Source organism: Pongo pygmaeus, chromosome 13 (genome assembly GCF_028885625.2).
Source record: "Pongo pygmaeus isolate AG05252 chromosome 13, NHGRI_mPonPyg2-v2.0_pri, whole genome shotgun sequence".
NCBI classification, from domain to species: Eukaryota; Metazoa; Chordata; class Mammalia; order Primates; family Hominidae; genus Pongo; species Pongo pygmaeus.
The window spans coordinates 86,407,545-86,433,774 of NC_072386.2; the positions used below are offsets into that span (position 1 = coordinate 86,407,545).

General features: G+C 36.0%; 1 protein-coding gene across 9 annotated transcripts in view; it reads left to right on the forward strand.

Annotated features, from left to right (window-relative positions):
* ERCC6L2 (ERCC excision repair 6 like 2) overlaps positions 1–26,230 on the forward strand; it is a 158,054-nt gene that overhangs the window by 105,254 nt on the left and 26,570 nt on the right. For 8 of the 9 annotated variants that reach the window (XM_054502479.2, XM_054502482.2, XM_054502485.2 and 5 more), the window contains 4 exons: positions 6,280–6,432; positions 10,270–10,350; positions 11,626–12,781; positions 17,769–17,923. In XM_054502479.2, coding sequence (XP_054358454.1) covers positions 6,280–6,432; positions 10,270–10,350; positions 11,626–12,781; positions 17,769–17,923 — 1,545 coding nt within the window. Of the gene's footprint in view, positions 1–6,279; positions 6,433–10,269; positions 10,351–11,625; positions 12,782–17,768; positions 17,924–22,598; positions 22,720–26,230 lie in introns of those variants that run through there. The other variant, XM_054502490.2, reaches the window with a different exon arrangement.

Sequence of the window (26,230 nt, forward strand, 5' to 3'; positions counted from 1 at the left end):
AGCCAAAAATAATTACCCAACAGTTTAGCAAAATAAACACTTTGAAAAAGGCACTATAGTGGGCTGAATACTGGCCCTGAAAAATGTCAATTTCTAATCCCTGGAAATTGTAAATGGTACTTCGTATGGAAAAAGGATCTTTGCAGATGTGATTAAATTATGGGTCTTGAGATTCAGGGATTATCTTGGATTATCCACAAGTGTCCTTATAAGAAAAAGCTAGAGGACATTTTGACACAGACAGAAGAGGAAAAGACAATGTAACCACAGAGGCATTGATTGGAGTGGTGTGCCAGAAGCTAAGGAATGGTGGCAGCCACCGCAAGCTGGAAGAGGCAAGAAGTAGATTCTTTCCTAAAGCCTCCAGAAGGAGTGTGGTCATGGTCCTGCCAACACCTTGATTTCAGTTTAGTGATACTGATTTCAGATTTCTGGCTCCCAGAACTGTGAGAGGCTCAAATGATCCTCCCACCTCAGCATCCCAAGTAGCTGGAACTATAGGTGCATGCTACCACACTGAGCCAATTTTTTATTTTTATTTTTGTAGAGAGAGAGTTTTACTATGTTGCCCAGGCTGGTTGAAACTGAGTTGTTAATTCAGAACTCTCCCACAAAGATAGATTCTAGCCCGGATGACTTCAGTGGTAAATTCTATCAAACACTTAATATTGTTTTTGAAAACAGAAGAAGAGGGAAGACTTCCAACTTACTTCACAAAAACGGTAGAATCCTGATACCAAACTTGACAAAGACATTGCCAGAAGAGAAAATCACAGATGAATATCTCTCATGAACATAAATACGAAAATCTTTAACCAAGCATCTGTTTTGAGTCAATAGGGCCCTTTCCCCTCAAAAGATAGGTTGAAGTCCTAACCCCTGGTACCTGTGAATGTGATCTTATTTGTAAGTAGGGTCTTTGCAGATGAGGTTAAGATGAGATCACACTGGATGAGAGTGGGCCCTAATCCATTGACTGATACCTTATAAGAAGGGGGAAATTTGGATACAGACAGCCACAGAGGAAGAACACCATGTGACAATGGAGGCAGAGATTGGAGTGATGCCACCATAAGCCAAAGAATGCTACGGATTACCAGCAACTACCAGAAGCTAGAAAGAGGCAAGGAAGGAGCATTCCCTAAAATCTTCAGACAGAGCATGGCCCTATGGACACCTTGATTTCAGATTTAGCCTGCACAACTATGAGAAAATAAATTTCTGTTGTTTTAAGACATCCAATTTGTAGTACTTTGTTACAGCAGAATTGGGAAACTAGTGCAGCCTCTAAGGCAAATACAGAGTATTGTAAATTTGACTGTATTTTTGTATGAAACTTCTGTATGACAAAGGAACTGCAAACCAAATTCAAAGACAGACTAGGAGCATATATGTTTGCCATATATGTAGTAAAAGAGCAGCATCTACAAAATATAAAGAACTCCCACTGTATTAGTCTGTTTTCATGCTGCTGGTAAAGACATACCAGAGACTGGTTATAAAGAAGAGGTTTAATGGACTCACAGTTCTGCATGGCTGGGGAGGCCTCACAATCATGGCAGAAGGCAAAAGGCATATCTTACATGGAGGCAGGCAAAGAGAATGAGAATCAAATGAAAGGGGTTTCCCCTTATAAAACCATCAGAACTCGTGAGACTTATTCACTACCACGAGAACAGTAGGGGAGAAACCGCCCACATGATTCAGTTATCTCCCACTGGGTCCCTCCCACAACACATGGGAATTATGGGAGCTGCAATTCAAAATGAGATTTGGGTGGGAACACAGCCAAACTGTATCACCTACAAACCAATAAAAAGAATAATAGGCATTTCACTGAATTAAAAATGCAAGTGGTTAACACATGTGAAAAGATCTTTTTAACCACACTCATAATCTAGAGATAGAAAATAAAATAAGACCATTTGCATTGTATATTCTGCAAAAGCTTTTTAAAAAAATGCATATTGAGGTGTTTTGTGGGGGGTTGGGGAGATTGGTGCTGTTCATTGTTGGTTGGGGTATTTGAGAGATGCTCATATACTACTGTTGAGAGTACAACTGGTATAGATATTGTAGAGTCTCCATAGCTAACTGACAGAAATCCTCTCACATATGCACAGTGAAGGATGACAAGGGCTTTTACTTAGCATTGCAATGCATTTGTTTAAAAAACAAAGGAAACAACCTAAATGTCCGACAGTAACAGAATAAATTCTGATACCTATATTACTTTGTGACAGCAAAATTTAAAAAATTATAGTCAGATCAAATGTACTGATGTGGCAAGATGTCTGAAGATATTTTTAAGTGAGTCGAAAAAGCAATATACAGAACAATATCTACAGTGTTTCAGTGTGTTTAGAAATAAAGCTATTTCTGTTTGACACACTGTCCCTGATTTATGACATGGTTCAACTTAATGTTTTTCAGTTTTATGATGGTGCTAAAATGATACCTATTTATGTATGAAGTATATTCCTCTACTTACGATGGGGCCACATCAAGATAAGCCTATCGTAAGTCCAAAACTCACTTTAGACCTAATGGTGTTTTCAACTTACAATGGGTTTATCTAGATATAGCCCCATCATAAATTAAGGAGCATCTGTATGTATAAATAGCTTTAACTTCATTGAAAGATACCTAGAAGGATACACCTAAACATTACAGCACTGGTTAGACTAATAAGGAGTGACCTGTGTTGTTCATGAGGGGCTTTTATTTTGATATCTTTTGTTGCATCTGTTGTGATGATGCATTCAGATATTTTATACATTTTAAAAATATAAACAACACTTTTACAGCAGCTGTGCTCCTTCAGGTTTGGAGCATTTAAGCAATCTAAAGTTTGGCATTTAGAAAGTCATCTCGTCTCTCTCTCTGTGTGTGTGTGTGTGTGTGTGTGTGTGTGTAAATTTTATTTGTAAGTGTTTGCAGAAGAATTGCAAGAACAGCAGAAAGAACCCCCAGTTAGCTTCGCTCAAGTTCCCTATTTGCTGACATTTTACACACTTGCTTTCTCTTTGTCTCAGCCATTATCTTTATTCTTTTTCTGAGCCATTTGAGAGAGTTAGACTTCTCATCACTATGTATTTCCCCAAAGAAGCAACACTCTCCTACCAACACTCTAAATTTTCTGGTATGTATTTCCCCAAAAGAAGTACACTGCTACTTGAATATACATAAAAAACAGTTTTATGCATTCTAAACACTCAGTTGTATATACGGTTCTACAACTCGCTTTCCCCACCCCCCACACTCCTCTCCAAAATGCAGTTATTCACATGAAGAAATTACCATTGATAAAACATGATGCTGTAATCCATAGGACCCATTCAGTTTCCCCACCTCTCTCTTTTTCCTTTCTGGTCCAAGGTTTCATCAAGGATCATGGCTCCATTTACTTGTGTCTCTTCAGTTTTCTTCAGCCTGGAATATTATCCAGGCTTTGTCTTTCAAGACCTTGACAGCTTTAAAGAATAAGGCCTTTGTGTAGGATGTCCTTCAGTCTAGGTCCATTTGATGTTTCCTCATGTCCAGACTCAGGCCAAGCAGTATTGGCAGGAATACCACAGACATGATACTGTGCTCTTCTCCTTGCATCAGTCAGAAGGCACATGGGGGTGACCTGCCCTACTACTGCTCACGTTAACCTTGATCGCAGGTCAAGTTTGTGTCTAAGTTTCTCCACTGCAAAGTTACTATTTTTTTCTTTGTAATTGATATGTAGTTTATGGGGAGATCCTCTGAGACTGCCAGTTCCTCATCAGACCTGCACGCATAACCCTTAGTGTTCATTTGTGATTCCTGCCTGAGTCAGCTACCACTATAATGGTTGTCAGGTGGTGATTTTTCTGTTTCCATTATCCTTCTTGGTTGTTCTTTGGCACTCTACCATTTAAAAAAGAGCTTTCCCTTCTATTTATTTAATTTGTGTGGTCTCATGGCTTCCTATTTTAGTAACAGATTACAACACATTGAATATCACTATTTATTTGATGTTCACATTGTCTTATATTTGGCCAATGGGAACACATTAGGGTGGCTTCTGTGTCATTTCGACTTGCTCCCATCATTCTTTTTGCACTTCTTTACTGTGGTAGGCTGAATAATAGTCTCCCAAAGATGTTCACATTGTAATCCCACAAACCACCCCCAGATGGGCCAATGTAATCACAAGGTTGTTTTATAAGGGTCAGATGTGCACATCTTCATCTCTGCTTTCTCTGACCCTACTGCCTAATAACCCGTGGTAAGGAAGCAAAGGGTCAGAGAGAAAAATAATGAAGATGCCACACTGCTGGCCTTGAAGATGGAAGAACGGCCATGAACTTCTTAACATCATAAATGTTCTTTTCTTTTCACTTCTTTCTCTATTTTGTCTATTGTTATGATGAGATCCAAGCATTTTCTCCCTTGTATGGATTTTTCATAAGCTACAAACTAAGCTACATTTTTTAATTACTATTTTCCCCCTAACTTCTTGAATTTGAACATGATTTCATTTTTAGTTAGCCTACAGATGGAGGCAACTGGTTTCCACTTTTACTGGAGCCACTTTAGTACAAAATAGTGTGCTTTTTATAAATTTTGTGATAAAACTTTGCTAGGAAGCTTATAAAGACTCAAATTAAGGTTTACAAATTACCTTGGTGATTATAGTTACAGGTCCTGCAGTCTGACAATATCAGTGTTTAAGGTAGTTTCAGTAACAAGGGTAAAATAGGTAGGTACCTGGGCTATCACTTGCATCAATTGTTATTGTAATTCTGTACTCCCAGGATTACAGCCCATGTTCATTGGTATCAAACTGATCAAGTTGGTATGTTGATCCATAACTTCTTTAAATGAAGGTCCCGAGGGTTTTGTTTGAACAGAGGCATCTTGAAAGTGAGAAATTAGTTAATAGTACAAATTTTAGATTCAGCCAAACCAAGGTTCAAATTCTAGGAATGACACTTCTTAGCTGGCAGCTGTGAGCAAGTCACTTAATTTCTCTAAACTTAAGTTACTTTATTTTTAAAATACAGAAATTTTAGTTATTTTATTTCTAAAATTGGGATGATATAAGTTTATAAGGATTAAATGAGAGTATGGAAATAAATGCTATATGTGTAATAAATGTTCAGTAAATGGCAGCTGTTATTAACAAGAATTTTAGTTGCCTAGAGTAACTTATTACAGTGCAAATGAACTCTGATGATCATCTCAATAGTTAAGCATTTCTTTTTTTTTTTTTTTTTTTTTTTTTTGTGATGGAGTCTGTCGCCCAGGCTGGAGTGCAGTGGCGCCACCTCGGGTTGCTTCCAGATTCCACTAGGTTCAAGCAATTCTCCTGCCTCAGCCTCCCAAGTAGCTGGGATTACATGCGCCCACCACCATGCCCAGCTAATTTTTGTATTTTAGTAGAGAAGGGGTTTCACCACGTTGACCAGGTTGGGCTCTGACTTCTGAAATCAAGTGTTCCTCCTGCCTCCACCTCCACCTCCCAAAGTGCTGGAATTACAGGCACGAGCCATTGCACCCGGCCCTTAAGCATCATTTTTTACTGATTTCTCCATCAATGGGCTGAAGTTATTTTCCATTCTGTGCATTCTTTGTTTCTTTCAAGAAATTTTAAAGTATACATGGGGTTAATCAGATTGTATTTTAATTTTACATATTTATGTTACATTTAGTAAAATATCCAGCAAATAGTGCATATTAATGTTGATACTGAAATGGTGTTTTTAAATGTTCCATGTCAGTGTTCTTTCTGTATTCAAAATTATGTCAAAGATGCAGTGTTTCTTAAAACAGTGATAGGGTTTTTGCTGTGAGTAGGCAATGTAGTCAAGCCACAATTAGTTTGACACCAAGGTGGTTATCATATCATTACTTTAGATTGTAATTTAACTTCAGTGATAATTACTTCTGCCAGTTTTAGTAGTTGCTATTGTAATAAGAGTTTTAAAAGGAGAAAAGTGTATTCAAATGTATGCTTTTATTATTAAACATTTATGTCAGGTGGATATTCTATAGAGATGTAATCTTGACTCAGTTGTTAGAAAACAGATAAAATAGGAAATATAAGATCTCTGTTTCAATAAGACTGGCCAGATTATTATTATTTCACCATAATGGCAACATCTGCCAGGGAAATTAAAACAAAATTTCCTCCCTAAGGAGATTCTGCCTGCTCCAACTAAAGCTGTGTATATACAGGGAATGCCAGGAAATTCTGACATATTGTTGGAGCAAACACTTCAAAAATATCTTGTGTTTTTTCTGTTTTAGCAACTTCACTGTGTGGTGGTTGGAAGTGAAAATGCCAAACGATATTTTGAAGCAGTTCAAGGATCTAAAGAGCATCAAGGAGAGCTTTTTGGGATCCATAACCTCTTCAAATTTAGGTCCCAAGGGTCTTGTCTTACGAAGGACATCCTGGAGGTGTGAACTTCTTCTCTGACCTTTTCAATAATATTTTAAATACAGTTTTTCTTCCTCAGGAAATTTGAAATACAATTGCTGTTGCCTTTTCAGAGAAGCTTTCGGTTTTCTTTATCAAAAATGCCTTGGAATTTTTACTTTTAGAGAATAAGAAATGAATTATTGTACCTCTAAACTAAGATTTTCCCATGCATAATTACAAATAATGCACACACACAAATGTATATACTGGGTAGTATGAACTCCAAGGCCATTTTAAATAGGCAGAGAGAAGTTTATAGTTTTGAAAACAGCTGCTGAAGTCAGGAACTAAAAAAAGAGGTTTTCCTAAATAAACAAAAATATAAAATGTGTTTTGATTAAAAGTTACCAAATACTCCCTGAGATGTACTCTCATGTCTCATGGAGATTTTTGTTTTCTGTTCCCAATAAAAATTCCACACCAATATTTTAAACTCTCCCTGTTGTGTTCATCCTTAGCATACAGATGTTTCTTATTCTTCAAACAAAATATTTTATATCCTTTCTTAAAAAAATCTTTAAGTTCTTTTGTATACCAGAATACTAAGGATATTAACCTATTTTCTAATTGATATTCGTATACGTATCATAAAATCCTGGAGTATCATCTTTTTCAACCTCCTCATGGTATAGATGAGGAAACTGAGTCTTAGAGAACTTCAGGATATTTCTCTTGACTTCCAGGACTTTGTGGTAAAATCTTAATGTACTTCATTTATTCAGTAAGTACCATAAAGACAGTTCAAGGAGCAATTGGTTCCTGTCTTTGAGGAACTTAAACCATCTTGACCGGAGGTGGAAGAGAACGTTTACATAATAACCACGTAATGTCAGGAATTGTATGCTGAACAAGTTAAGCAGTAGACCATGGATGGCTGGGGGAGAGGAAGGTATATATTATTTGAATCCTATAAATATTGTTACTGTTATACAATTTCTGATGTATACTGCTGAGTTTCTATTTTATAGTAACTATATTTGATTCTGAATTCAGTGGCCCATTTGGAGTCCTACTTTTTGGATTTTTTTCCCCTTGCTTTTTAAATACGCTGTTTCTTTCATGAATTTGTTCTTTCCAGTTTCCCTTTTCATATCAATAACTTTGTTTGCCCTCCAGCTCCCAAACCCAGCTGCTACCTCCATCTCAGATTACTACTTGACATGCCTATATTGATGTTAAAGTCATTGTCTATAAAAATATTAGCATTACATTATTTATCGTGTTTTCTGTCATATATGACAGTTATCTGTTTTTATCAGAATAACCACCTATTTCTTTGTTAAACAAGTGTTATATAAGACATATCAGGATGACAGGTTATTAAGCAGAAAAAGTTCTCGTTTATCATGCCACTGCACTCCAGCCTGGGGAACAAAGCAAGAGTCCGTCTCAAAAAAAAAAAAAAAAAAAGTTCTCTTGTTCACTGGTCATTCTAAGAATATCTTGTTTCACCTTCAGAAGTGTTTATTAATGACAGGACCATCCATGTCTTACATTTTCTTTTTTAAAAATATCTCTAAGTTCTTTAATATACCAGAACACTAAGAATATTAACCTATTTTCTAATTGATATTAATAAGGGGTGACAAGGCCATCCATGTCCTACATTTTTCTTGCTAGGCATATCATTGGCACTTGATTATTAAGTTAAATTTCGAATTAAAATTACTCATTTGTCATCAATTAGAATGTAAACTTATTCAGAGTTGGTTAGATTCATGCTGCTTTGGGCCAAAAGGTGCTTCTAAATATTATTAGCCCCATATAATGGGAGTACCTATCATAAAGTAAAAGGAGTATTTCACTTAAAGTGAGACATTTTTAATTTTTAAGGTTGTGTAAAATCTCTTTTAAAATGTTTTAAGATGTAAAAATTTGAATATTTACACTTATAATCTTATGATTTCTGGGCAATTTCATTCTGTTTTGCATTGACTTTCCATTATCTATATTATGGTTTCTCTTCAAAGATAGATATTGAGAGTTCCTTTTACAAGTATTTGTTGAGCATCTGCTAAATGTCAGGTACTGTTCATAGAGCTTTGCATACGTAAAAGAACAAAATAGACAAAATGATCCTGTCTGCCAGAAGTCTGCATTCTATATGGGGAGACAAATGATTAACAGAATAAATAAGTGAAATATAGAATGTATTATGATAGGTTCTAAGGATAAAAAATAGAACAGGGAAGGGAAATAGAAATTGTCAAGGAAGAGGCATTGCAGTTTTAGATGGGGTAGCCAAGGAAGCCCTCACTCTGAAGGCTGCATTTGAGTATTCAAAGAGGTGAGAGAGGAAGATGTATTTTAGACAGGAGAAACAAATGCAGAGGTCCTGAGGGAGGAACATGCCCCATGTGATCTCCAATGTCAGGGAGGCCAGCGTGGTTAGAGTGGGTTCAGCAAGAGAGCAAGAGATGGAGCCAGAGAGATGACAGAGAGCCAGACCATGCAGGAACTTTGACTTTTACCTGAATGAGACAAAAAGCAATTAGAGGGTTCTGCACAGAAAGATGACATAGTCTGATTTATATTAGCTTGACTTACTATTGAAAACTAAACTATAGAAGTACAAGGACAGAAGCAAGAAGCCAGTTAGGAGCATACTGCAGTAATCCAGCTGAGAGATGATGTTGGCTTGAGCCAGGGTGATTGTGATGGGTGGCATGAGAAGTGGCTGGATGCTGTATATATTATCCAGGTGGCATTGACAGGATTTGCTGATGGGTCAGATACAGGGTATGAGAAAAAGAGTTAAGGATGGCTCCAAGGTGTTTGGCCTGAACAACTTAAGACTGGAGTGGCCGTTTTTCTATAATAAAGGAGTTTCAACAGCTTTAAGATTTCTAGTACTGCCACTTTCACCTGTTGTAGCCATTTAGCTTCTGTTACAGAGATAAATGGTAGCCTGGGAATGAGGCTTCCCATCCCATTGCTGTAATAGCCTCCAGGCATGGAGAATAAAGGACTTGCAGCAATTCAGAAACTGTCATTCCCTAGAATTCCATAGGGGAGATTCTCACTCATTGCCCGGGATACCAGGTGGCTGGAACCACGCCATTAGTATGTCTGTGTATTCCTAAGTTGGGCATTTGTAACTCTAGTGATGGTAGTATTATTTCTCCTTGCTCTATCAACAAATATAGCCTTAAAAAGAGAATTGATTTCCTTTTGAGGAGAATTTAATATTCTAGAATCTAGGCCATTAGAACTTCTGCTAAATGATACACCAGAAGCTTTAAAGTCCAAATACTTTCCCAAAAGATAGCAAACCTGTTATATAACTAGAATATTGTTTTAGTTTCATATTGGGGTGGACCTTTTCATTTTGATGTCTCCTACACCTAAGGGGTATTTTTAAATGAATATGAACAATAAATATAGTAACAATATAGGCTAGAATATCAAGTTCCCAATATTCAACATTGTGGTGTTTGAAATGTTAATATATCGTTACCATAATTATTGTATGGGAATGGTTGTTATGGATATCATACTGGGTAAATATTTCACATTTCTTCACTCCCCCTCTCCCCACTAGTACTTTTAATGAAGTTGGCTGGAAAGTATTAGTTTTCTGTGTCTGTAAAAGTAAACTTTAACACAAGAATTAAGAGTATTTTTTAAATGTTATATAAACGTTTATATATGGGTTTCTTAATTAGCAAGTTGAAAAATAACATTAACAATGCTAAAGCAAGCTGCATGCAATTTTTCTTTCTTAACTCCAAGAATAGCATGCATTGCTGTTGTTTTTCTGATTGTTGCTACCCCCTGTGTTGCATACCTATTTGCATTCTTTCTTACTGACATAGAGAGAAGGCCAAGTGGAAGCAGGGGTCATGACAGCCACAACATGGTTGAAAGAGGGACCTCCAGCACACAAACTAGAAATGGTATGTAATATTTGAACCTGTAGCCTACAACACCTAGAAAACATGTACTGTGACAATTTTGTTTCTTTTCCTTTTTCCTTAATTTTATGACCTGTAAAAAAAAAAATTAAGAGTCAAGGACACAAAGCCAGAGGACTATGGATAAAATTAATAATTAAGGCTGATTTAACATTCATATTATAAGAACAAATTCAGGAGCAGTTCAGGCATTTACAGCTAAACTGAATTTTAACTACACCAAACTGTAAATCCAGTACCACCTAGAAAACTAACCCATCCCAAATAAATAATTTGTGACTAAATGGTAAGTTAAATGGAAAAATCACCATCAATGTGTATTTAAAATTATTGAACCCAAATATCAAAATTATTCTCTAACTGAAAGCAGATATTTGATTCCTTAATTTTGTGATCTTTTTAGTAGCTTGTTATCTCATGTACCACCAAATCTTTATTTCATCATAAGGCCATCTTAAAGGTAAAAAACATGTGTGGAAGGTTTTTTTGTTATTGTTGCTGGTTTTTTCTTGTCTGTTTTTAGAGTCTTAACTATCAATTTATACCAGTCCAATGACTTTAAATTGGGGATGAAATTTTTATAAATTTAGAGAAATATATGAATCTCAAATATTGGCAAAAGTATTATCAGATGATACTTTCTGCAATATTTTACTAGTAGAGCCTCAGTTTTAGAAAACTAGGATATATTTAACTCTGATTAATGTGAAAAAGTTACATATTGAATTTAAATTTGTAGCAAATTTTACTTCAAAATTCTTTATTTCTGGTGATCAAGATCCTATTGGCCTTTTTAATCAATTAGAACAGTTTTCTAGTCGTGAATTCTTTACCTTGTTAACTCCTGTAATCTGTCTTATTCTTAAAGCATGATTGGAAGTATCTGCTAGATGACAGTAAACTCCAGTAATTCTTAAGCAGTAAGTTGTATGCTTTTCACTTTCGAGGCCAGAATTATGTGTCCTTGCATCTTAGAAGCCAAACACCCCACTTTGTGTTTTTCTTCAAAATACTTTGATTATATGGTACTCTAGTTTAAACTTTTTTATTTTGGAACAATATTCAACATGGAAAGAGAAAAGACTACTAGACTATGATATTAAACCCTTTACATTTGTTTATTAAATGTTGTACTTTTAGAAAATATTAAGTGATATATTTGTACCTAAATTACCTGCCCAAAGTTGAGTACTTTTCAGTTGATTCCATATTATATCTTGAGGTTTTCTGATGTTTTTGTCATTGTTTCTTCTATAGCCTAGAGAGCCTGACTGTCAGGAATGCAGAGGTCCAGAACAAGCTGCAGAGCCACTGGCAAAGGAAGCATGTGATCTCTGCAGCGACTTCAGTGATGAAGAGCCAGTGGGAGCCACAGGAGTAAAGACTGCCAAAAACAAAGCACCCGATTCAAGTAAAGCTTCCAGCTCTCCAGGACAGCTTACCTTACTCCAGTGTGGTTTCTCGAAATTGCTTGAAACAAAATGTAAAGCAGTTGAGGATAGTGATGGAAATACTGCCTCTGATGATGAAAGTTCTGATGAGCAGCCCACATGCCTTTCAACAGAAGCCAAAGATGCTGGTTGTGAGAAAAATCAGGACTCTCTTGGTACTTCAAAACATCAGAAATTAGATAACATCCTAAATCCAAAAGAAAAGCATGTTTTTTATAAAAGTGAGAAGATTTTAGAACAGAATATTTCTTCCAAGTCTGATGAGAAAAAAATTAAAAATACAGATAAACATTGCATTTTACAGAATGTCACAGAATCAGAAGATGGTGATGTCATCTGTCCTGCACAATACACAACTGAGAGATTCCCCGACAATAGTATAAGGTTTAAGCCACCCTTGGAGGGATCTGAGGATTCTGAAACAGAACACTCTGTAAAAACAAGAAATAATGATAATGATCGAAACACTGATGACAAAAGAAATGGAATAATTTCAAAAAAGTTAAGTCCTGAGAACACAACCCTGAAATCTATTGTGAAAAGAAAAGGCACCAGTGATATCAGTGATGAATCTGATGACATTGAAATTTCTTCCAAGTCAAGAGTAAGAAAGAGAGCTAGTTCATTGAGGTTTAAGAGAATAAAAGAAACCAAAAAAGAACTTCACAATTCTCCCAAAACAATGAACAAAACAAACCAAGTGTATGCAGCAAATGAGGATCATAACTCTCAGTTTATTGATGATTATTCATCCTCAGATGAGAGTTTATCCGTCAGCCACTTCAGTTTCTCTAAACAGAGCCACAGATCAAGAACTATAAGAGACAGAACCAGTTTTTCTTCAAAATTGCCTAGCCATAATAAGAAAAATAGCACTTTTATTCCAAGAAAACCAATGAAATGTTCAAATGAGAAAGTTGTCAATCAAGAGCAGTCGTATGAATCAATGGATAAATTTTTAGGTAACTAAAGACACATTCTCAAAACTTTAAAAAGTATATTTGTTTTATCGAATAGTTCTGTGAGACGCTTTGAATTAACTTGTAAAACAGCCCTACAATCAAGATGCTGCATTGAGGCACAAATAAGGAAGGGTTGGTTAGCAGGATAAATGGGAGACCACATATAGGTCAAGATAGAGAATGTTGCCATCTACCCCGGGACCCCCTGCGTGTGCCCATCTAAATCACAGCTCCTCTGCCCCCATAAATACCAATTATTCTAGCTTCTATAGTAATTACTTATTTACCTTTATATGGTTTTATCACCAAATGTGCATCCCTAGGTGAATTAATCTGTTTTCACGCTGCTGATAAAGACATACTTGAGACTGAAGAAAAAGGGGTTTAATGGATTCACAGTTCCACGTGGCTAGGGAGGCCTCACAATCATGGCGGAAGGCAATGAGGAGCAAGTCATGTCTTACATGGATGGTGGCAGGAAAAGAGAGAGAGCTTGTAGAGGGGAACTCCTCTTTATAACACCATCAGATCTCATGAGACTTATTCACTATCACGAGAACAGCATGGGAAAGACTTGCCCCCATGATTCAGTTACCTCCCACCAGGTCCCTCCCATGACACATGGGGATTGTGGGAGCTACAATTCAAGATGAGATTCGAGTGGGGACACAGCCAAACCATATCACTGGATATTATGGTTCAGTCTCATCCATTTTGTAAAAATATTATATAGTCTTTTTTAATCTACAGGAATCCTCATCCCTTTCATTGCCTTACAGGGTAACTATGGAAGTACCTGGACCATCTCTTACAGAGTTTCCCTCAGTTTGCATTTTGCTAATTGTATCCTCTCCATGCAGTTAAACATGTTCTTCTGTCTTCTGTATTACCTGCAAAAGAGCAGTTGGTTCCTGAGACTGGATCAGACTCAGTTTCAGTTCCTTTGGCAAGATAAAAGTTAGTGTTTAACAAGACTATAGTAGGCACAAAATGTTTATTCTCTCTCTTTATGATCCTAGCAGCCATTGATACTTAATACCTATACTTATTTATTCATTCAGATTAGCAAAATATTTTCTATTTCTCTGAATTTCAGTTTCATTTATTTAGAATTCTTTTGTAAAGAGGTACTTCACTACTTCCCTTCATTATTTCTTACCCAGTGGCACAGTTCATATGGGAGAGACAGGAAAAATACTAATTGCTTTATTTACCAGTTTTTAGTATAATAAAAACTAAATGTGTCTATATGCCATAAGGATGACTCATTCTTTTCTTAGTAATTGATTCAAACACATTTAGTGGGTCTCAATTTATTGCAATTAATAATATTATTAAGGCTCCATTGTCCTATCTGTGAATAGAGGGGAATCTCTGACATGAATATTTTGGTTCCTGAAGCCTTTTGGCATGCTGCTAGTCGTTTTGGAAGCTTCCTTGTAGTCTAGTCTTATAAGATGTTCCAGGAACATCTCATACATGTTCTGTCCCAGACCTACAATCAGTCATTATTCCAAGAAGTCTTGGTTTCTTTTAGAGAGAAAGTGTGTTTCAAGACCACAGTCTGGTGCTAGTAATGATCATTGCTGCTGTTGACTTGGTTATTTTTGGGCCCTTTCAGTGGCCAGATTGTGTGTGTGTGTGTGTGTGTGTGTGTGTGTGTGTGTGTGTGTGTGTGTGTGTATTTATATTTATACACATATATGTGTATGTATACATATATTTGTGATATATATTTTTATATATGTATGTACACATATATGTGATGATAAAATACCTTGAGGTTAGACTTCCATATTTGTATTGATACTTAATTTGAGAGTATAGAGCTCTTATTTAGCCTCTTTATTATATGTGAATACCATTTCTACAATATTGATAATTCTGGTTCTCAAGCATATAGGGAATAATTTACTTCTAATGCCCCATGGTTGCTAATTTGCTTTATCCCATATTACACAAAGAATAAAATAGCAGTACTACCACCATTTGATTGCTGGCAACATTTAGGGTTTATCTGTTTTTGCCTCTGCTCTCCCTTTTCTTCCATTTTTAAAACGGATATACTATGTCTTCATTGTCAAAGATACAGGCATTGCATTATATACTGCTCCCCTCTTAGACTTCACTTACTGTTGGTCCACAGGTAACTACACATTTCATGCTCCCCATCAGTCCTTAATGTCAGTGTTCCTCTCATCGTTCTGGTTGTCTGAATCTTACTGTCTAGTAGATTGCTCAAGAAGTGTTCATGAGAATAATATTCCCTGAGATTCTTGCAATAACAGTTTTGTGCCCTTATACCTAAAAGTCAGTTTTGCTGGATGTAAAATACTTGGCTCACATTGTCTTCTTGAGCGTCTTAAATATGTAGCTTTGTTTTCTTCTGGCATAAAGTGTGGCATTATATGTTCTTTTTTTTTTTCCTCTCCCTGGATGCCCAGGGGATTTTTTTCTTTTCATTGTTGTCCAATAATTTTACTAGCTTGTGTCTTCATGTTGGTTATCCTGGGTCCATATTCTGATATACACAGGGTTGTTTTCACTCGAATTTTATTTTGGGAAAGACTCGCTTGTACTAGTGTTTTTAGTTACTTGTTCTATTCCTTTGGTTTGGCTTTCTTCTTCAGGGACTTCTTTTCAGATGTTCAGTCTTCTTTGCCTATCTTCAGTTTTTGTCACATTCTCTCAAATCTTTATCTGTTCATTTCGTTTTGCTTTTTTAAAATGTTGTTTTGGTTCTCTTAAGGCTTATCTGTTGTGTTTATTCCCACTTATGTTCCTTCTAGTTTAGTCTTCATTTTTGAAATTAAAAAAAAAAAATTTCTAAGTCTTTCCTAAGTTCTTATCACTCATTTCTGAGTTCCTCTAATTCTGATTTACGTTGTTGATTCATGTCTTTTTCTGTTTTGTGAGCACATCTTTCTAGCACATTTTCATTGAAGGGATATTACTCTGCCTGTTCTCTTTTTTCTCACAATAATTTTTTTGAGATTTGACCCTGCTGCTTTTCCCTTGGTCATTTTTATATGAAATTATTTCCCCTGAATTTTACAAATGAAGCAGAGCTTAGGAAATCTTTTCTCACTTCACAGAGATCCATATGTTATTTCCATGTAGAGTGCTGCACTGTGTTGGGCTTTCCTCTCGCTCTCTCTCCCTTGCTTTGCTCTAGGTCTTTTCTTGCCCTCATCCTTGTTCTTCCTATCCTACTTATTTTGATTCTCTCCCAGCAGTTTTTCCTCTTTATTGGGCCCTGACCTGGGTGGGAGCCCTGGTGGGTCAGTTTGGGGAATTCTAGTGGTTGGCCTGCTCCAGCCCCTCCAGGCCTTCTTACTGTGTCCCCCCTGCACCCTCTCAGCATTGAAGAGCAGGAAACCTTCCTGGATTCAGCTGCTGTTCTCCAGCTGGCCCCTTGTGCTTTCCGGTGAATACCTGTTGGCAGTTCTGGGGTCTCCTGTTCTTAGGTCTGTCAGGCACCTTGTTGTTTCCTTCTTTCACACAGATACTGAAACCATGCAGAGTTCATAGCTAGTGGAGATTTTCCCCACCTGCTTGTACTTTAGGTGTCATGAGGGTATCTTGTTATCTAATTTTGTTGTAAATGTCCACGGACTTTTGGTTTTGCTGTCTAGTTGTTGTCTGTTTTTGTGTACAGGTTCAAAGATTCTCCTGCTTCTGCTGTTACCACTCTCTGCCCAGAATCTGTATGGTGATTTTAAGAGTTAGCATTGACTTCACAAGTGTCTGACTTATTCCCCAAAAATTATATGAAAGAAGCTGAGATATAAGCAAGGACATTTTGCTATAGAAATCTTAATTGTTGTGTTTGATTATGTACAAATGAGGCTTTCTTTGTGGCTATTACCATTCTCATTTAAGAGTTAATTATGATTTATATCTTGGTGTCATTGTAAATAAGTACTGAATTATCCTTTGGTTGGTGGGCTACAGTTAGATTTTAGGTTTGAGGAATTATTGCATAAACTTTTTTGAATAATCAGCTCAGTTTTTTGTTTGTTTTTACTGTGCAAAAGGTGTCAGTAGTTAGTTTGGAACTAATGCTGTTTTGAATAATGGATAACGTGTCATCAAAATTAAGAAACATCTGAGTAAATTTTCTGCCGTGAAGGTTTTGAAACTGTGTCATATATAGTACCTGGTATTCTGAAATTAAGGAGAGTGTTATGCTAGTTACTGTCTCATCATATTATTTAACGACGTCTTGTGTTTGCATGATTGGCAATTTCTGATTGAAGAGGTTCGGGACTAAAACAGCACAAGTGTTGAAGGTTATACCTGAGGTTCATTGCCAGAGCTGTTGGAGGGAGCTTTTACAGGCCTCGCTTCTAGCTTTCTCTTTTATGATCACAATTCAAAAGTGAATTATAGGTGCCTAGAAGCAAAGCAATAAAAATTGTAGCCATTTTTTAAACCTCTTTCAGATAAAAGCCATGAGTTAATTTTTTTCATTTCCTAAAAAGCTCTCATCTTGACATTCTCTGGGCATATGTACAAAAAAGACAAAATCCAAACAGTAAAACTGAGCAAAGCCAATCAAACGAAACTCCCTGGTCATAAACCCCATGCTCTCATTCCATCACTGTAATCAAGTACATGTTTAAAGGAACAGATAAGGTTAGTTTCATTCTTTAAATTAGTGAACTTTTTTTTTTTTTTTTAAATTAACAAAACATTCATAGAGAGGACCCTCCTCAACCCTGACTTTTCTTTTGGCCAAAACCTCCATTTCAGGTTTAAAGATTGTTACCTATCAGTAGTTCTCATCTCACATTGATGAGAAGGAAAAGTCATTTCCAAGGTAACCTAGACTAACATATTTGAACTCTCTTTTCAATATTTTTCCTAAAGAATATTGTGATGTTGATGTTTCTCTTGAGTATTAAAAATAAGAATAATGTGTTTTTATGGAACCATATTGCTTTATACTTGATATATCAATTAATAAACATAAATTACCTCCTAGATGGCGTTCAGGAAGTGGCTTATATTCACTCAAACCAGAATGTGATTGGATCGAGCAAAGCTGAAAATCACATGAGCCGATGGGCAGCACATGACGTATTTGAGTTGAAGCAGTTTTCTCAGCTGCCTGCTAACATAGCTGTTTGCAGTTCTAAGGTAAGAAAAATATAGGGTAGTATCATCTTTAGTTACCTCATTTTTCACAGAAGTTACTCAATAGAATCTTCCCTAAGTACTCCCTCAAAAGTAGCAACAAAAACTGTAAGTGACATACAAATAAGTGTAAAAATCAGAACACCATTTGGGAACTGTAGTCATTGAAGATGTTTTAGATTAAACAACAAATTTGTACCCAAATACCTAATCATGTTGAGTTGCTTAATAGTTTCCCTCAATAAAAATTGGCCAGTACTCCCAAAATGAAAAGGAATCTGAGGGAATCATGTAGTTCAATCAGAACCAAAACCATTTCTGCTCATAATGGAAAAAGGAAAGTGTGTGATTAGTTTGCTCCACAATTTTTCACCTAAAATGAAGACCCACACAGAAAACTCATTTCATATAGAATTTATATTTTTAGCAAAAGGATTTTTATACTGTTAAAAGTCATAAATACTTCCTATGGGCTCTTCCCACTTAAAATTGCTGTTGTGATATTTTTGTTTATATGTAGTCGCTTTCATCAAAGGTTTTTAAAAAATATTTTCTTGTGTTTGGCTTATTATTCTTTATTATTTTCTAAGAGCTAAGTGCCTCAGGAGTAATTTTACTATCACTTTATGGGCAAGAGTTCAGAATGCATACTGTATATAATACCAATATTTTATTTCAACTTAGTGCTATTATACTTTTAAGAATGAAGGTGAGGGTAGAATTCCTCTGAACTATCAAGGGAATTAATTTATTCGTACCTCACTGGTTTGACAAAGGAATTAAATTACCTTAACAATAAAACCAGAGTACAAAATGAAATTTAGAACCAGAGAAAATATAAATTAAACTGAAAGTTTAAGACAGGGAGAAAGTTAGAATGCAAATGCATAGAACATAATATGTTCTACCCAGATATTATATTAAAATGGCTAATTTTATTGACTTTTCTGGTAGAAAAACAAAGGAGGTAAGCTGTCTATGTAGTGATATCTCAGCTAGTGCATGTGGAAATGTGTGTGGGCAGTTTGGGTGGTCACAATGACTGAATGCCTAGCTGGCATTAATGTCTGGAAGCCAGGGATTCCAAATGGCTATCCTGGACAGGGGACTGGGTTGAGGGGGCCAATGGGGAGGCACTCCCATATGCAAAGAATTGTTCTGCCCAAAATGCCATAACACCCTGCTGAGAAAGGCTGAGTGAAATGTTTGCCCTTAAGGAAAAAGAAAAAAATAACACTGGTTCTAGGAGAAGCAAAGCTTTTCCTAGCACTCACTTTGAAGGAAATGTGTCACTTGGGGTTTTTTGGGGACCACAGAACGATATAGTGAACAGTCAGTTGTCTTATAATATCCCTAGAATAAATCTAATAACAGACTTTGAAAAGCTATCCTTTCTAGCATTTTTCAATGTAATCCATAGGCCCAGTGCCAAACTACAACTCGTGAAAGCATTCTTTCATGACCCAAATATGCTTTTTATACTCATCTTCTCATTTGATCCAGGAATGTACCATCTCTCAACCAACACTTTAAACAGCATTTCTACAGTTTGACTGCCTTGTATGTGCCATCTGAAAAAGGCAGGCAGAATTATGTTGGGTTTTCCAGAAACTTGCTTTGTTAGGATAAAGAGTATATCAGAATCTTTTGAACAGGTAGCTAATTTTTTATTAGGTTTTTTTTTTAAACTGCCCTTTTTTAAAACCATGTCCTTCTCCATACAAACAAATTTTAATGTGAAAGGTCAGATAATTTGGCAATAATGAAATAACTGGATATACTGGTCATTAGCTTATCTAAATATTTATCAGAGAAGAAATTTACAAGCATATAATTTCTGCAACAATTGACCTGAGAAGCAACCTGTTTCTTAAGCAAAGTTATAAAAACGAAAATGCTGGAAACACAGTTGGCCTGTGAGCTCTTTCAGTCCAAATATTTTTGAGGTGGACAACACAATCTCATTAGAAACCTTGACTCTTCACAGTGATTTTCAGAGGGAGGGGCATCTCTTGCTAGGAAACAAATTGGAATATCTACTCCCTGGGGGTTATAATATACCCTTCGAGGCCATCTATCTCCCTCATCACACATACACCAACTTAATATAAACCCTTTTCAGAGAAGATAAAGAAATTAGCTGTTGAATGACTACATTGTGGTGAAGTTTTAAAGCCACTAAATGGGAGGTCCATTCCCATGGCACCATTGCTAGCAGCCCAAACACAGTCTGCAGAAACTCGTTTCAGTGGCTGACTTCAGTCAGTAATTGATACAGCAAAATTTCATTCTAACATTTCAAAGCTGTCTCACAGAATTTCTGAGAAAAAAGTGTTCCCAATCACTGATTTCATCATATCGCGTCAATATTACTTCAGCACCTTTAATGAGGAAATCATTGAAACACACTCATCATCTTTGGCTAGAGAGATTTATGTTACTCAGAGATTTTGCAGCTGGTGTGGCAGTGGGTGGCAATAGTGAATTTGCAGTTTTCAAAAAAATTAAAAAGTTATGAGAAAAAAAGAGAATAAACAAAGGGAAAGGGAAATGAAGCAAGAACAAAAGAGACTCAGTCATAGTGTTAGAAAATACATGCAAACTTCTTGATCCTGAAGTCTCCAAAAAACCTCAGACCTCCCACCGATATTACAGTATCTTTCATCTGGGACTCAATCTAGAATCTTTTCGGTTCCTGGTAATTCCTCTGAGTGCTTCATGTCTGTCATCACAGTTTTATTAAAGAACTTTACTTGTGTTTGGAAAGATTGTGTGCATGCATGTGTGTCTGTAGCCAGTTGCAGACGTGTTGTCTCAGTAAGAAAATAAATCCTATTTGTTTTATGAAATCAGTTCACAAATAACAGTTGCCACAGTATACCAGTATTTCAGTTTCTAAAGAATACCATAGAGTCTGAATTAGAACCTTTAACTAGATTGCAAAGGAATATACTAAATTGAAAACTTGTAAAAGAGAAGTAATAAACACCATAATCCTAGGAGATCCTGTGGTCTTTCAGAGTTTTTCATATACAGTAATTATTTGATGTACAGTAATTATCGATAACCAAAATGAGAAAAACTGAATCTACTCTTCAAATTCAACCATGTATCTTAAAAAGGAGTAAAATGTACTGTTTTCAGTGTTTCCTTTGGTTTCTTACAGTTTATAATTTTATAAATTAACTTTATAGAACATATTTTATAGATGTCCTGTCTCTCCTAACATAAATTTTGAATTATACCATTGTTATTTGATAGTACAAATTGTGTAGAGTAATATGCAAAATAAGAACACATTTTGCCTAAAATTGTATTTTGATATTTTAGAACCATTTCTGAAAACAGCTCATTTTAACAAGACGAGATGTCTGATAACAGAAGAGAAAACCTGTCTGACTTAGGTTTAAGCTCAGGCCAAAAAGAAATGTTTTAAGCATTTGAAGGAACTGATACCTTTATTAGAGTTCATCTGTTCTTTTACTATATGAAAGTATGTCATGGAGCTGAACTGTACCTGTTTGTGATGTGATACGTGCTTTTCTCAGTCAACTGCACGTTTTCAACTTAAGTTTACATAAAATTTGCTGAAAAGAAATGTACAAAGACAGCCTTCAATTAAGGATTAATCACTATGGCAACTGAGATGTGGTGACTGAAGGGGGAGGATGTATTCTCCCCTCAGTTTCCTGCCAGCTGTCATAGTCAACCTCTGCTGCCTGAATCCAAGCCAAAATATAGACTGTGACCAACTCTAAGAAACTATATCTGTATTTTTATAAATTGGTACAAGTATCAGACTATAAAAGAAGACTTAATCCCTTGAATTGGATGACAGACACTTGGCACTCTTGCGAGTGTTTGACAGAGAAATAACGGGTCGCTTTGTAGTAAAACCTGGATTAATAGTAAGCCCCTCTTTATGTTATTGCAGTGTGGTGTAAATGGGAGAACTAAGCATGCTGTCAGCCTGGGGTGGGAGGTAGCGTGGGGGAGTGTCTTTTATATAACCAGTGCAGGTTTAAGCACTGTTCAGAATACTGTAAATACAAAATATTGTGTTAGTAAGAACTTCTCTTTCTTCTATTTGTATTAGATTGGCATTCTGTAGATTACTTAAAGAAAGGATTTCTGTGAGCTACGGTGGGTTTGATTGCAGTATGTTTATACAGCTTTTGGAGTCAGCAAGGAGGGATGGACTGTTTACAGTGAGCAGACTTTGGGGAGATAGAGCATTCCATTATCCTGTTTTTCAGGATAATGAATGGCATGATGCTTTAAAGTAATTGTTCACAAATGGCTGGTTTACAAAGTAGTCCAGTAAGCAAGGTTTATGGTTTCAGCATGTAACTCTTACTGGGTGGGATATTTCATCGTCTTATCATTTTTCTTTTTGTAGCTAGACATTAATTTTATGGCATTTGTATCAGAAAGTTATCCTTTCAAATAATTTTAGTAGGAATCAAGATTTTAAAATATGTGTATGTATATATGAAATTATGTGACTGGTATTGACACGAAAAAGGCTTTTGTGTTTCTACGCCTAGAACTAGGATTGATTGTAGATAGCATTCTGATTCAGAAGATAATATGTCATTTGAGTAGAAAATACCTGCTACTTAGAGGAAGGAGAATCCAGTTTTTAAACTATAAACATAGAGACCTGTACCCCTGCTAGCTGGAGGCTACGAGAAGCTGTGGCATCTTTCCGCACAGTGATGATACCAGGATTCATGGACTAATGTAACTGATGAGCTAATGTGTGCAAAACATATTCAACACCTTGCAAGAAAGGCATTGAAATTACTAAAAAAAGTACATTTTTATTATTGTAATTATGATTATTGCTTACCAATAGGGGTGATGCGTAAATAAGTCTCTGCAATAGCCTGCTATTATTTTTGTTGCTAATAGTACTCATAATAGAATATTTTAGACTACCTTAAAAAAATATCTAGTCCAGTCCTTTAATTTTATGTGAAGTACCTGCCTTGAACTGTGGCTGATTTCTAATGAAAAATGCTATAGAGAAAAATGTTTTTGAAAGGAATTATAAGCTAATTTAAAAATGGACTGGGAGTGACAGAAATGATCTTTGCTTGTTAGGAAGTAGTTTGATTCCAACTCTTCTCGTAGCTGGTCACTGTTCCAATTGTATAAAAAATAGCTATAAGTCTTCTTTGAACAGTTTCTCTGTTGAGAATAGTCACAAGATCTAAATAGTTAAAAAATAGTATTTCTTCAAATAATGCCTTCAAGGTAATGATATAAAAATTTAGGAATAGAGGCCTCATTCAACTCTGACTGACTCTACCTAGTGAATTAAAGAATGTTACCCACTTAACAGCCCTTTTCAAATTCTATTTTATCCCTCTCTGAAAACCATCAATTGGACATGGCCACCTAGTGGAAACACATATTGCCTTGTCATCTGAAAATCCTACCTCTGTCTTAGGAATTCTGAATTTTTATAGGTGAATAAAGCAAAATTACGAGTTAAAGGAATTACAGTATTTTAGAATTTGAAGGATTCTTGAAGACTGTTTAACCCAAACATCTCATTTTCCTAAATTTTAAAAATAAAAGGATAAGTAACTACCTACAGGCCCCAGGGCTCAACAATGGCAGGAGGCTTACATCCCTGTGGTCTTTGACCCTTTCGTGTTTTCTTGTGCTTTTCTCTCAATTCCTTTGGTGTCTACTTTGTTCTGGCGATTTCAATTTTACTTTTCCAATATGACAAACCAGTCTTTTAATTTTTCAAGATAACTTGTCTGTGAAGAATTACCTTCACTTTAGCAGTTACACAAAAACCTCACATGGATTGAATGTATCCTTCCTTTAAGATATATATACATATGTATATATAAAACATATATATAATACATATAACATATATAATGTATATATGTTATATATAACACATACAAATATGTACATCTCTAACATGTATATGGATAGATAATGTATATATAATATACATGTTATATATGTTATTTAATGTATATTATATACATGTTATATATGTATAAATATATATTATATGTATATATATATGTAATACATACATGTGTAAACTACAATAGCTATGTAGTTTTTACTTTTTTCTCCTTAAGCTTTTTTTCTACCTGGAATAACCTTCAGCCTTATATTTCTGATCCCCCAAATCTCCACATCTCTCTCCCATTCAAGATCTACCTCAAATGCGTCCTCTTTTCCACAGAGTCTGCCCTAGTTCTTCCCTCAGCTGGAAATAAGAAGCCTTCCTCTTACACTCTTTCTGCATCAGCCAGTAGTACTTTCTGTGTCCTGTGCTTATTCTAAAGTATGACTTTCAAATTTTTTATTATGGTTATATACATATCTCTCTTTTCTAATAAACTCTGAATTTTGAAATAGTAAGATACTTCTGATTCATCTTTGATAACCTAACATAATCTTACATATAATTAATACTTTATGAATAAATGCTTCTGGGATAAAGTCAGGTTTTCAGTTTTTGTCAGGGTACAGTGAACCTCACCTTTATGTTCTAAGAATTTTAAAGATGATTTATTCCATGAACAACTTTCATAGTTTCTCTGGAAATTATCTGGAGATGACATTGTTCATTGTTCATTGATTAACCAGATTACGAACATAGTTAATCAGTCAGGGGAATGATCTCTTTCTCTCAGTGAGAAGTGTTTTCAGGTTTGCCTGGCAATCATGGTGTTGGATGGATTAACTTATCCTACACCTCCAGCCATATCAACTCCTATCTGATGTTCCACTCCAATTAGACCCAATTCAAGTTCCGTTTTTTCCACAAAGCCTCAGTCTTCAGGGATCACTCAGTTTCAGGTTCCTTTAGTGCCCATTCTCTATGCCAGTCATCACTGTAGATGTGGTATACCTGTCACTGTTGTTACTTACCTCATGTGGATTCGTTTTTTCCTCATGTATGTTACAAGCTACTTAAGAATCAGGACCATGGGACACTCTCATATACTCCTGTAAACACTACCACTTAGCCATGGGCAGCACAGAGTGGGAGTTTAGAAAATGTTTGTGATAATTCCCGCACGGAAGTACTGCATGAGGCCAGTCCCTACAACCATTTTCACAAGTTAAGTCTCCCCAACTCTTTGCACCACAAGTTGATGTTAAAGTGAGTATACTGGCTGGCAGCTAATGTAAAGTTACGAGTCACCTTTGAGCAGCATAAATGCTGGTGTTCTTCATCGTCATTATTTGTCATCTGTTGGCCATAATGCTTGTATAGGAAATCCACTCAAGAAGAGAGAACATGAAGAATGGTGTCAGCAAGATATTCCTGCAACCCATGCATCCTCGTATAGCAATAATAAATCTAGAGAGTCATTGTGTGGCTTCCAGAGTCACTTTGTATCTTCCAAAGCTCTGTCAAGTGTTTTACTGTGTCCTTTCGGTAGCATACGAGCCCTGTCTCAATTTGGCCCTAGCATGCTTTTCTAATCTCATTCCAAGACACTCACGTAATCAAGATTATTAACATGAATTATGTACCAATAATCTTGGTACATACCGACCACAGAGTATGTACCAACAACATAGTAAAAAGCTGTGAGAGCAGATTCTGTTTATATTCTGTTATGTACTAAACACCAGGGATACAAAGATGAACAAACAGGCTCTTCTTAGACAGCCTTCAGTTTGTGAACTATTCTCCAAACATGCTTAGGCCTTCCAAGCCTTTGCTTCTATGGTTCCTTGTTTAAAATTCCTTGTCACCTGTGTCTGCTGATTGAACTCCTACCCCTTGTACCATCTGTGACAGCTCTCCCCCAACTGTTCTCCAAAGCAGTGTAAATTTTTCCTCATCTTTCTCTTTACTTGTGTGTGTTTATCTGCTATAGCCATTATCTCATTGTATTATACAATACTATATGCATATGTACAAGATGCTTTTGAGTGCAGGCAATAGAATAACCATCAAAAATTGGGCTATATAGTAAGTCACTAAACTAATTCAAATAACAGCAGGTCTGGAAGGAGGCATTTTCAGGTGTGACAGCCCCATGACACCATAGGGATTCAGGCTCTTTCCTTTTCTGCCCCACTATCTTTAGTAAATTAACTTTTAGTCCCTAGGTCTTTTGTTTCATGTTGCCAGATGACTACTGCAACTTTTAGTCCCTAGGTCTTTTGTTTCATGTTGCCAGATGACTACTGCAACTCAAGAACTCACTTCCTCACACAGATGTATTCTGAGGACAGGGAGGTATGATTGTCTTCATATATCTGTCTCCTTTTTTTTTTTGAGACAGAGTCTTGCTGTCACCCAGGCCA